General features: G+C 36.3%; 1 protein-coding gene across 5 annotated transcripts in view; it reads right to left on the bottom strand.

Annotated features, from left to right (window-relative positions):
• The window catches only part of wdr27 (WD repeat domain 27), a 34,948-nt gene extending 22,303 nt beyond the window's left edge, over positions 1-12,645 (bottom strand). For 4 of the 5 annotated variants that reach the window (XR_015866401.1, XM_088421603.1, XM_088421605.1 and 1 more), the window contains exons 1-20: positions 12,304-12,645; positions 11,303-11,444; positions 10,956-11,080; positions 10,722-10,835; positions 10,581-10,632; positions 10,435-10,505; positions 10,259-10,346; positions 10,032-10,128; positions 9,471-9,562; positions 9,300-9,364; positions 8,796-8,908; positions 7,787-7,860; positions 5,594-5,663; positions 5,366-5,431; positions 5,132-5,235; positions 4,910-4,999; positions 4,234-4,355; positions 3,661-3,794; positions 3,244-3,341; positions 2,754-2,875 (exon numbers count right to left, since the gene is read on the bottom strand). Coding sequence is in view for 4 of the 5 variants with exons in the window: in XM_088421603.1 (XP_088277729.1) it covers positions 2,754-2,875; positions 3,244-3,341; positions 3,661-3,794; positions 4,234-4,355; positions 4,910-4,999; positions 5,132-5,235; positions 5,366-5,431; positions 5,594-5,663; positions 7,787-7,860; positions 8,796-8,908; positions 9,300-9,364; positions 9,471-9,562; positions 10,032-10,128; positions 10,259-10,346; positions 10,435-10,505; positions 10,581-10,632; positions 10,722-10,835; positions 10,956-11,080; positions 11,303-11,444; positions 12,304-12,441 (1,977 nt within the window). In the remaining variant the exon portion in view is untranslated. The remainder of the gene's footprint in view (positions 1-2,753; positions 2,876-3,243; positions 3,342-3,660; positions 3,795-4,233; positions 4,356-4,909; positions 5,000-5,131; positions 5,236-5,365; positions 5,432-5,593; positions 5,664-7,786; positions 7,861-8,795; positions 8,909-9,299; positions 9,365-9,470; positions 9,563-10,031; positions 10,129-10,258; positions 10,347-10,434; positions 10,506-10,580; positions 10,633-10,721; positions 10,836-10,955; positions 11,081-11,302; positions 11,445-12,303) is intronic. The other variant, XM_088421604.1, reaches the window with a different exon arrangement.
• Positions 12,646-13,380: the final 735 nt, after the last annotated feature.

Below are 13,380 nucleotides of genomic sequence, written 5' to 3'. Positions count from 1 at the left end.
CATTTAAAAAAAAAGAAGTGAGCAGACTGAACCAATGTCTGAGTCCATCCTTGTTCACTTGGAAAGGGACAGTTCTCATGGTTTTGTTTAAGACATTTACTTAATTGACTGTAAATAATCAGCAGACATCGCCCGTTTAAATTAATCTGATATTTACAGTTTTCATTGTGAGTGATTCACAATTCTGTTCTTCAGAGCACAATAATGGCTATGGACGCAGGCCCGAGGTGTCTACTTGTTAGACAACAGCAAACTGCGCGCACGCTGAAAAACAGAAACCAAAACGGGATCATGGAACAGGGGTGTTCCAAGGCCATCATTTTACGTGGAATATCCTCCTGCCATCTCACATGGCACTTATAATCTCAATAAACCAAGGGTTCAAACAGACAACGAGATGAATGATAATGACCATGAATTTTTAGCCACTGACTTGCCTCATCACACCACGAGCTAACATGTTTGCTGCCCGACAGATAATGTGCTCCTTATGTAACCACACTAACGCTCATAGATGTCTTACGCAACTACATAACATCTGCCAAATAGATGATCCTTCACATTGAAGATGGAACTTGCATGACCTTTTAATGCCAAAACAAATAAATTTCCCTTTGTGTGGGTCTGGTCTAGATAAGGGTATTCTTTGAGTCTTCCCAATCACAAAACAAATGACCTATATACAGTAACAATATGCATTTTAGTTCAACTACAAGTGAGATATGTGCTAAACATTGTAGTGACAGTTGGATGAGTTTTAAGGAATTTAACTGGGTTAAGCTCTTAAACTGTGGAAACATTGAGTTATAAATTAGATAAGGGGAATTAAACGTGTCAGCGTATTTCATGCTATTTCATGAAGCAAAGGTTACTCCTTTTAAAGATTATTGGAGTTCTGTCTTGTAAAAACAAAGAGTACATTAAGTTAAAAAATGTATGAACTGCTGCACTTTAGTTGCATTTTTTTGAATGGTACATTGGGCTATATAACAAACTTCACTGATTAATATGGTTTTATTTTTTACACTAGTATTTATCAGTCATCTTGATTTTTTGTAGTCTAACATTTTTAGTTGAATTATTTATTTTTTTTATTTTAAGTATGCACAGTAACAGACAAACAAGGAAAAACAAACAACAAAAGTGGCAGCAAAAACAAACCATGGGAGCTGCCAAATAAAAGAAACGGGTTGTCCATGTTTATATCCTTTTTATCACCTAGTCATTTAGCTGAACAGGCATTGCAAAAATAACACAGTAACACTGAGTATGAGCAAGTGTCAGTCTTTGAGGTGGAACGGCTCACTGCACCCCCCTCCCTCCTCACTTGAATTAATACATTAATATTGGGTGGCACGGATTAGGGTTGGCACTTTAGGAGTGGCACTTTCGCCTCACAGATCGAGTTCAATTCCCGCACAGGCCTTCCTTGTGTACGGTTAGCATATTCTCTCCGTGCCCGCATGTGTTTTCTCCAAGTAGTTCAGTTTCCTTCCTCCCATAACTCAAAAACATAGGTAAGTGAACTGGACACTCCAAATTGCCCTTATGTGTGAGTGTGAGTAGTTATTTTTCTCCATATGCCCTGCAATTGTCTGGCAACCAATTTATGGTGTCTGAAAAATAACTTAGTGGTAATTTATTTAAATCTAGGGGCACTTCAACTTCAGGGGGTAAATTTTTCACAGGGGGACTCAAACACTGTCCATATAACCGACCTGAGAGAATCATCTTTGGCCTTCGCCTACCATACACTAGTTCCTGGGGTCTGGACACCACTCTATACAGAGTGTAGTTGTGCCACGCATAGGACGTAACACTTAACAACTGGCTGGCGTGCACTCTGCGGAAAATTGATAGCTGGGTAATGTCAGAAGTGTCATGCTCTCATCTACAGCATGGAAAATGCGATTAAATATTTTTCCTTTATCTCAGCTTTGCTCTTTTAGATTGCTAAACACGCTCAGCAATGGTGTTTCTGCTCAGGCTCACATTTAAAAAGAGTTGCCTTTTGTCTGGGCAAATTGCGTCAAAATCTTGAAGCATAAAGTTTTTGATAAAATCCCACTCCGTAAATGGCCGGGCTGATTTCGCGAACACTTCTGCCTCCCTTTATATATATATATATATATATATATATATATATATATATATATATTTTTTTTTTTTTTTTTTTTTTTTCTGAACAGAACCTGCCAGGTTTTAAGACCTTGTTTAATTCCTTCCACCTTCTGTAGCCTTTGTTTCATGTTTTTTTTGTTGTTGTTTTTGTCTCCATGTTTCACTTTACAATGCCGTTTTCTCAAAGTATACTGTTTAACTACCACCAAAATTTCTCCACACAGAAGACAAACCGGTTTTCCAGGGTCTTCAATTAACTTAACACATATGTTTTTGCAATGTGGGAAGAATCTAGAGTACCGGTACACGAAAAAATTAGATATCTAGAGTGTTTCCAACATGGGCCCAGGATTGAAAACCTCTCAGCTGTGTGGAGACATTGATAGTAAATATATTGTCTTAAAACAATATATTGTCTTAAAACAATTTTTCATCTCTATGTATATTTTTAATGCATCCAACAGACCTTATAACTTCAATTTGTCACACGGTATAGATGGGGTTTCTAGGTTATTTAGCTTAAAACAGGTGTTACTGAAATTGACACAAAAACAGTAGCATGACAAACCTAAGTACAGTTAAAAAAAAACAATACATTTTGAATAGGGGCAGTAAAATTTTGAGAGAACTACCTTGTTTTGTGTGATACAATGGACAGCTCTGCTGTGAGCATCAGGCACCTCTGCAGCGACCATACCTTTGTTCAGGTCAAACACTTGAATAGAACGATTGGAAGCACATGCCAGAACAATGTCTGAGGCAGGAAAGTTATGGGAACTATTGTGGGATCAAGACAAGTACAGAATCAAGTTCAAATTAAGGGAAAAATGACATAAGATAAAAAGAAAGAGTAGGCATTATTATCAGTATTTTACTTTGCCCATGTATAATACTGTAGTCAACAAGTAGACCACCAGTTTGGTTGACATCACAATTAAACAATAATAATTATTATTGGAACGTGTGAGGAAACCAGGTTACCAGGATAATTAATAATGAAATTTTATATATATATTACAATAAAACCAGCAGCAGGGGCTTCAAAGGAGGCCAGCTTTCATCGCATCAGGTTCATAGGGCTAGGTAACGAGATAACAGTAGGTAAGAGAAATGAAAGGATACAGACGAAGAAATCATTGATAGCAGACAAGTCTGTAATATCCGTTCCTGAGGATGTTGAAAAGCAGCTTGACAATTTGGCATAACTTCGTTGCTGATACCTGGTATTGAAAAATTAAAAAACGAAGACCAGTATACAGTGAAGTAGTCTTATTCCTTACAAATGAACGTATAGATTATGTTAATGTTCAGGTGTTTTTTAATCAGTCAGTCGTTACAGCTTCAATAACTATTATTTACTAACAAATAAAATATTACCTTCCATCAATACTGTAAATATATGTACCGTATATGTAAAATTGTTCCATTGACAAATAGTATAAAATGAACAAAAAAATATGACTGACATTGTTAATTATGCAATACTTGGCAAAAATGACCTAACAAAAAAGTATCAACCCTCCTTTTAGCCCACAATACCTTTTGATGTCATCATGTGTAACGTCCACATGATACAAATACAAGCATAGTGAGTCTCCAGAAGCAAGCAGCAAAAATTTGTCCAAGTAATAAAATTGAGCAGCTTTTATATGTTTAGAGAACATATTTTTTCCCTGTAAGAAAATGATACAAAAGACATATTCATAATCTTAAAATATCCTTATGGTATTTACTATATACAGGTATACTCCAAATCAAACACTTCATGAAGACTTCTAATAAATAACAGGGACTGATAATGACTGAATTAATCAATAAGCATGTACCGTATTGTTTTGTTTAGGTTACAGCTTTATTTTTACAATTGAAATTTTAACTCTAGTACAATAAATTTGTATCTTTACAGTTGCTCGGTTGCTTTTGCAAATACAGTACGCTGTCAAGTTCGTAAAAAGACAGTTGTGAGATACTACAGAAAGGCAAATAAACTACCGGTATATGAACACTCTATGTGCTAATAGCACGTGAATGATTGAATCTAAATAAGGCTGGTATTTAATAGAAATGACACAGAAGACCCAAAATAGCGTAGAATTGGAATGAGACATATACCATGATAACAGCAGGCTCTGGGATTTCATGAGCCCAAAGTCGCAGAGTCTGGTCATGTGATGCACTTAACCAGTACTGCCTGTTAAGGCTCCAGCTCACACTGCTCACTGGCTTGTCATGCCCTGCACACAAAGAACGCCTTTCGTGATCACCTAGAAATACAGTGTCTGTTTGCAACATTTACTTTCATGGAAATCCCGTGGGACGTGGACAGTAAGATTGTAGAATCCCTATGTCGCTTTACATTGCTCATTGTATCTGTGCTGCCCCCTTCTGGCGCCTTTGTATACGGTGCTAAAAGGCCATTCGAGGAATACAAAGGATTGGCAGTAAAAATCTTCACGTATAAATTTGACAGTTATAGTTGATGCAGTAATGTCTGTGAAGTGTTTCATCTCAAGACAAAAATTCAATTTAAAGTTATTTACTGTAGTCCAAGAAAGGCTTTTCTCTTAGTAACAAATCAAATTTGTCATTCTTGTCTCGTAAAATGATTACAACAAGAGAATAGATAAGCCTTGAACTACACTGGAATGTATGCACTCTCTTGGGAGTCAATTGAGCAAAATAAAACTAAAAAGAACCGTACCATTTTTGCCAACCGTGAGAGTGCTTTTGTAAAACAGCTCAATTTGATAGGTGGCCATGAGGTGGTAATTGTAAAGGCCCCATATACCTGTATAGACAGCTGGATTTCCAGTAAGTGAAGACTTGTACATGAACACAGAGTTGTCACCCAGACCACACAGGATTTGTTTCCCATCACCTGGACGAAATGCAAGACATCACAAATATGTCGGATAAATTTAAATAGCTATTATGAGACAAAATCCTCTCCTTTTAATATTGTGAGGTGGATTAGTACTATTTAGATTACAAAGTAGCCTTTAAAACTCACCTGAATATTCAAGGCAATAGACTGGCTTGTTTGTTAGACTTAGATGGGCATGAAGAACTGAAGGTGCTGCAGTGTCTTCTGGGTAATCATTGAGCAGTAAACCTCTAATTGGAAATTGCCAAGATTATGATTATTATTATGATTATTATTATTATTATTATATACTTAGAACCTAATTAAAAAATACTGTAGTTTCCATATCGGCTTTAAATGTTTTTTTTATATTGCACTTACTTTTTCTTTTTGTTCTTCGACGTCTGACTTTTCTGAGAAGCTGTTTTTGGTGAAAATATAAGCTTTCTGTAATAAACAAAAATATTATTGCTGCAGGACAGGAAAGGACATGCTAGAATAAACGGGTTTGAGGTGGAATTGTTAAGATTCTGGCTGAAAGACCGTTTCCACCTAATTCAATTCAATTGAAATGTACAGGCAAATATTTATCAATATTGATTACAATACCTTGGGGAACTTGTGTATCCTGACGATTTCACCTTGGAGTGGAAGACAAGTGGCTGTTCCTTTACACCACCTGTGGGAAAAACAATACCCACCCAAAAAGCTTGTAAAGTATGGCAGAAAATATGTCCGTATGAAAGTGCAGTTTATGAGTGGTTTCCAAATCGTGAAAAAAATATTTTACATTAGCTTTAGGGTTACACTCAAACTGTACACTTTCCTGATAATCACTACTTTCATATTGCTTACTTTTTATTAACACAAGACGAGAAAAAAAAACAAATATAAAAAATCCTTCTTGACATGAATTATACAAAAAATGCATATACTGTACCTACTCTTAGTAAAGATGTAATAATTATAAAAGGCCACAGCTATAGACTTTAAATTCACAAGGGTTTTATGGAGGACTGGAAGAGATCATAAACACATCTATTAGTGTTGTTTTAAATATTTTTTTCCTGGAAACAATAATTGCCCGAACAATCTACTGCATCTGTGGGACTAAAAGTCATGAGTCATTAAGCTCTTTGGATGCAAATAAGTATATTACATTCTGGGATTTTTAAGACATAAAAATGATTGATTTAACAGCGACTCTAGCTCATTCTGAAGACGTTTTCTTAGACATAGCCCAGGAGGAAATTTACATGGTGAAAAAGGTCCAAGAAAAATACAAAGATAATAATTCAGGCTTCCAAAAATGTATGAAATACTGCGTCTATATGTCCTAAAGTAGCCAATGTTTAGCTAAACTAATGGGTGTAACAGAGACCAAAATTTGGGGGTAGCAGTATACAAGATAGGCTACACCTACATTCAATTATTTTTTTCTTGAATGATGCATGCATATAGTATTAGCTGTGGTAATTTTCTGAGCTGTCTGTGTTGCTTCCTGTATCTCCCTGTTATTTTCTCTTCACAGTATGATGCAACAGATCCATTATCCAGTTTCTAATTATTTCTGAAAATTATATAATTAAAAAATTATGACCTGTTCAATATAGAATATGTATGGCTGACTAGTAGTGGCGGCCGCCTTTAAATGAAGGGATACAATTCAAGTTTAATTATCATTTCAATAAACTTTTTGAACTAAATGAATTAAATTCAAATCATGACAGTACATTAAAGTTGTGAGTGATCCTGGTCACCAGCTCTACATCATAATTAAGTGAATTGTTACATCCTTTCTCGGCTCTTTAAAAAGAGCTCCTGCAGACTCATTCCAGTCTTACAATGGAATAATGTTTTCTATTCCAAGAACCTGGGAGGTTTATGGTTTAACATGTTTAAATTCAGCAGATACTGTACGCTTAATAATGCAGTGTGATTAAGGCCACATTAGTCAGTAAATGTTTGTGGCTTTGGATCTGACATAGCAGTCACACAATACATCTCAACAACTCCACAGTGTGGCTCAGCTGCTTCTGCATCTCCATGCAGCTCCAGTATATACCATTACCTCTGCCTGAGAGCAACATGAAAACCACAAAAAAAATCACTGACTGCCCCAGAGAAGGGAATTGAGCAGCTGCCAGAGTCTAATTATACACCCGGGCCACAAACAGGCGTTGACCAGAGAACCCATGACTGCACAAAACAGAACAAAATTAACACCCACATATTCGTTGCAATGTGTTTGTCTGCCCTTATATCTCAAGTGCCTGTTAAAGTGCTGAAAGTGATGAAATTGAATAGAGTTAAATAGGTAATTAGTATCCCTTGCCGTGCAAAGGAAATAATGTTTTCCATTCTCTCATTTTTAATGTGGACGTTTTGTGAAGTAGAATTTAAAACAGATGTAAAAACACAATTATTTTGTTTTCCTTTAGGAGTTTTCCTGTACACTTGTAAAATATAATTCACTTTAAGGCAAAGTATAAATTGAGAGTGGAAAATGTGGTATCATCCACTTTCTATTAATGTACAGGTATAATTAATTGGGGGTACAACAATGTGTGTAAGCTCTCCATTATGTAAATTTAAAGTGCTAATAAGTCTAGCACTAACACATGAGTGTTGTCCGTTTTAAACTGCAAACATTTTGTGATACAGGGTCGCCATGGTAACGAAGGGAAATAGTGTACCAATAAGATGACTTTGAAGCCGTGCGGGTCAAATTGATATCCATATATTGTGACTTTAACAACAGGCAATGATTTTGTAACCATAAAAAAGACAACACATCCTGACCTTTTTTCTTCAAATGATTCGTCTCTTTCTTCTTCAACTCAGCATTAAGAGGAGACTCTAGCAGTGGTGGGGAACTGGAAAAAGGGGGGGGGGGGGGGGGGGGGGGGATAGTTACTGGAATTGAATGCTTATAAGCTTTTCCAGTGCTAGATTATTAGTTGTTTTGGCTTAACGTTGTTGACTCATCAAAGATCTTATTTAGAAGCAGAAATCAAGACTGCAGATTGTTCCTTGCACTTTTCCATTGTGCCAAAGGTTCAGAGGTTAAACATCGATTCATTAAAGTATGGATTGTGTTGTGGTTAAGAAGATTTTAGGTGAGTAGTGGTGCACACGCTATAATGGTCACCAATCATTTGCAGGGCATATACAGTATGGATAAACACTCACACTCACACCAGATAATACATATGTGTTAAGTTGTTTAGCTCTCTCTACCTCACTGTTTCTTGGGTATCTATCCACCCATTATCAGAACCACAATATAAGTTATACATGAAAGTTATACAGGAATGGAATGAGATCTCCTATGACAACATCTCATGAGATTAGAAGGCCACAATATTTCTCATACCTGGAGAACACAAGACTATTTCTTTTGGCTGTTTTTGAAATAGGGTATAGAGGAGTCTGCTAACCTGTTAATGCACTGCGCTGCACGGCAGTAAAACATGCTGACAAATATGGTGCGAACTCCAAAATAAATGACCATATCAAATAGCATTAAGACACTAACCGCTTGGTATAATTCTATTTTGAAGTTGTTCCCATATATTGGCAAATTTGAAGAAGACAATTTGCTTCTTTTATATTTACATTCTGTATGCACGCTAGACTGTTTGCACACTAGATTGAGAATTTTTTGTCTGATTTAATGGTCTCAAATCTCATGAGACATGGGATTTGAGTCTCGTCCCCTTCTTAATATCATTGTGTGTGAACGTGTCCATGCCAGTGCATGTGTGTGTTTGTGTGCATGAGTGTGAGTAAGATGACATTTCAAGATTACCCTGGAAATATTGAAAAGCCTTGACTTCCAGTGGGGATTTTCTCTGCGTTACCTAAACAGAACTCCAACAGGTTGACACATGGAGTGAACAAAGAGCTCACTAAAAACAGCATCTGTGTGACAAGAATTTAATAATTGTCAAAGTAAATTTGATCATCTGTTATATTACAATATGAAATTAAACAATTTGGGATGTTAAACACATTGTTGCATTCCTCTTGGCAGGAATAAAAAAAAACAAACAGAACTTTTAAAATAAAAAATACAAAAATAAAAATAAAATAATTTTAAAAAAATAAACATAAAACATCCCTGATTTTTACCAATTGACAAAGACTTTATTTATTGGTAAAGCCGAAAAGCACAAACTTAAAGTGAATACTCAAGTTTTTATGTGTGTATAGCAACCACATTTTACAATACTTTGAGAAATCAAATTTCAATGGGTGTTAATTAAAGTGAGATAATACATTGCTTATGGGAAAATACTTCAAGTATACTCACAGAGTTATTTTGCTTGTCTGAAAAGACCCAAGATCCAGCCATTGTGATGCTCAAACTGGGGTTGTCTAGAATCAGTTGAAACAGTCACAGTCGTTCTGAGTAATGTTAACACACGGCAATGAATTTTGCAATCATAATAGCAATTGTACCAGGAGCACTATAAATGCCTACCTTTGAAATGTAGAATTGTTACTAGCTCTGATGTAGCCAGATTGACTACATACAGACCATCAGTGCTTCCAACACATAACCAGCTCTCTTCTCTAGAAAAATAGAAAAACTGTTGCAGGTGTTAAGTTGTTTTAAAAAGTGCATCAAGTCACAGCATTTAAAAAGGTGTATTTTGGAGAACAACTTCTTGGAAACAACCGATAGATACAACAAGTAAAGAGAGGAGATGAAATTTGAGGATTGTCAAGTATTATGCAATCGTTAGTCGTTAAGAGTATCATTACTACGCTGATGATTTTGGAACATGTGAGGAAGCCAGGATAACGCTTGTCGGAGACTTGAACGCAAAAAACTTAACTGTGAGGCAGATGTGCTAACCGTTACCACACACAGTGTTGCTATTTCAGTGCAACTATTTAAAAAAAGCTATATTTCACAAAATCAAATTAAGTGGGCTGGCAGGAAATGAGTTAGAAGACAAGTAAAGCACAACCAGTAATGTGGACAGGATGGGCTGATGATGATGGGATGGATGGATGGATAGATTGATTTCACACTTACCTTTTCTCTGTATCAGAGTTGTCATTACATAAGGGGAAAGAAGCTATCTGAAGAATGGGCTTTGAAACATCCACTTCTGATGACTTTTCTCGCACTCCTAAGAGTTCACGAAACACATCATTAAATAAAACACAGGATTAGTATAGTTTTAGTATATCATATTCATGTATTAGTAATAGTCACTTCTCAAACTAAATGAAGTAACTTGTACTTCTGTTTGTTATCACCTGCTTGGTGTCTTTGTTCACTCTTGTGAAGGTCCATTTTGCTCACTAGATGACAAGAACAGTCAGCATGGAGAGAAAAGCACCAAATCTAAAACAGACAAAAAATAGATGTTTGTCCACAGTATGGAAGTACTTTTTCTGAGGGTCACTTTACTGTTAGCGTTTAATGTAGCAACCTGTCCATCTGCAGAGCCGGTGATTATGTGTCCATTTTCCTTCATGAAGAACACACTGAGCAGTGGATACGCTTAAAAATAAGAGTTTGGGTAAGTGCGTTAAATGATTAAAAAGCCCAGTTGTGTTTTATTTTCAAATGTCTTACCTGACAGCACATACGATTGATAGAAAACAGATTCCGTTTGAAGATCCCAAACCTGAAAGATACTTTTGTACAATTCTGGACCAAAACATTTTTTTGTGTAACAATACAGTATATCATTCATTCAGAGCATTAACAAAGTACCCTGAATGTTCGGTCCTCTGATGTGGTGACAAGAATGCGATTATCCCACGTGCAAAACTCTGCGGATGTCACAGGTCCCAAATGGCCATTTAATGTTGAGATTGTTTCTTTTTTCTGATGAGGAAAAAGAAAAGCATAATAGCTTGTCATCTGTATCTACTTTTGCATTACAGGTGTAAGCTCTGCTTTAGAATTCAAATCCTAAAACTGCTGCATTTAATGTTTTTAATGTACCTGTGAGCTGAGAATATATGCAGTGGCCCCATAACATGCAGCTACTCTTTCATCAGATGAACAGAAAGAAAGATGGACCACTGCACCCGGTAAGGTTCCAATAATTGTCCCAGCTGCAATTTCACCTTTGGTCAAATGCAGTTATTTACATAAGATCACTATGAGGAGGTAGAGTTGCTCAGCAATACAAATTAAAATCACAATGATGTGGTACACTTATGGATCAATAAAAATCAAAATGAAAATCACTGCAACAATTTCAACAATTATTGTTGTAAAAGCGGATTGATTATTTGCACTTGTCTCTGGATATCTGATTTGCACAAAGCAACTTTCCATTTCTATACCTTGGCTGACTCTTGTCTGACATACTTCTACATTCCAGACGATAATGTAATCAGCAGATGCAGAACAGAGAAGGACAGGTGAGTTTCTTTTCCCAAAAGTCATGGATGTTATTTCACCGTGATGGCCAGTGAGCAGCAAAGCCTGTGGAGATACAATAAAACACAATTTGGATGTTCACACTATATGTCCGATTTTCATTTTAGTTTTCAAAGTCAAAGTCAAAGTCAAGTTTATTGTCAATTTCTTCACATGTGCTTAGCATACAAAGGAATCAAAATTGCGTTTCTCACTATCCTCTGCGTTTTACATGTGCAATAACAAAGTGCAGGTGCGCAAGATGAGACAATCCTAAAAACTAGATTATTATCTATTGTAATGTAAAGTGCAGTATGTTAGATCTACTTTGCCTAGTGTTGCTAAACTAATACCTAAAACTAAAAACTAAATACGAAAAACCAGGTATGGCAAGAGTACCCCAAGGCAAGACATAAGTAGCAGCATATGACAAAACAATCCAACAGTACGAGACAAAGCAAGACAACTCTGACTGTGTTTGTCCCTGTTGTGTGCATTTGAGGTGGTAGTTATAGTTCTAAGTGTAATCGCTAGTGCAATAGAAGTATAATTATAAATAAATATGGCAGCAGCAAGTCTGTGCAAATGTTTCAAGTGCATGAGCAAAGTTTGAGTTTAGGTGGGGGGGCCAGCCAGGTGTTTCTTCTGGCTGGGGCTGAATGTCGCTGAATAAAGTTGAAAAAAAAAATCCAACATAGCATCCTTTATTTTCGCCACGTTGGCTATTTTTTTAAACATAAATATTCCCCAAATAATACATTACTTCAACATCACAGTTATAAATTATGACCCCCCCCCCCCCCCACGTGAAGTATTTTTTCATACAAATATTTCATAAATTACAATATACATTCCATTCTACGCATATAGCATTACTTTAACCTTAATGTGACGTCACAAGCATCTAAACGTTGAGGTGACAAACCTTCTGCCCAACGTCCACGTTACTGTAAATGAGAATTTCCTTGCCATGTTGAGAGATGCCACAGTAATAGGGGTTGCAAGCTAGCTGCTGGCACGATACAAGTCTGTCGCAAGTCCATTTGAATCTTTCAATGATCATCTTACTTATCTACGGCAAACCATTAACCTAAGGCGTTACTTGTTAGCATAATATGCTAGCAACTCAGACAATTATAACGAGCAGCCATTACTTTCAAAAATTACGTTAACTCAAAAACTACGTTTGGTCAGCCTTAACGAATACTTTCCACAAGATTACAAAGTCTCGTGTGGTCACGCAAACATTTGCGGTTGCTAGGAGACCTGTGGCTATGTACAGATGAAGATTGTCTATTGATTGATGTGTCTATCTCTTTTATTATGGCGTCAGTCGTACAGAAATTCGTTTCAGAGTGGGACGTCTGTTTTAGGTAATCAAGTCTCATTGTTGTTTGTTAGCACCATCTTCAACCACCAGATGGCAGTCAATAGTTGGTGTGTAAACTGGCCGTGACATGCGACACATTGATTTTTAGTTGTTGTTTTTAGTGATCAATAATTCATTACACATTAAGAGAAAGAAACGAAATAAGTGATTAAAAAACAGTTGAAAACGTGTAATAAAGTAAAAAAAAAATACCCAACTGAACAATATCAGCAGAAAATGCGCATAAAATAAACAGCCGTGATTGTGCAACATTTAGTATAATTGAAAAAAAAGTATAAATAATAAGTAAATGCAACTCCTTTACTGGTCGGTATGATGATACTCGAAAAGCAAAATGTTGTTGGATTGGTTTGTATAGTTTGACGACGTGTAAGTACTGTAGCTATACGGTAGTTTAAACTAGGAAGCTAGAAATAAATACTGGAAAAAAAAGAAGCCGAGAAGATGAATCACATTCGTCTACAAAATGCAGGTAAAGTACTGCGACGTAATTTGAACCGATTTTTTTTCCGACACCTGGAACCTTGGGAAATGTAGTAATTGCAGACAATCGGATATGACGCCAGAACTGCGCTTGGCGACTGGTTGTTGTCTGCCCTTGTGCTAAACTGT

This window comes from Hippichthys cyanospilos, chromosome 8 (assembly GCF_059441005.1).
Source record: "Hippichthys cyanospilos isolate Australia breed blue-spotted pipefish chromosome 8, RoL_Hcya_1.0, whole genome shotgun sequence".
NCBI lineage: Eukaryota > Metazoa > Chordata > Actinopteri > Syngnathiformes > Syngnathidae > Hippichthys > Hippichthys cyanospilos.
This window is presented reverse-complemented; position numbering and strand designations above follow the sequence as displayed.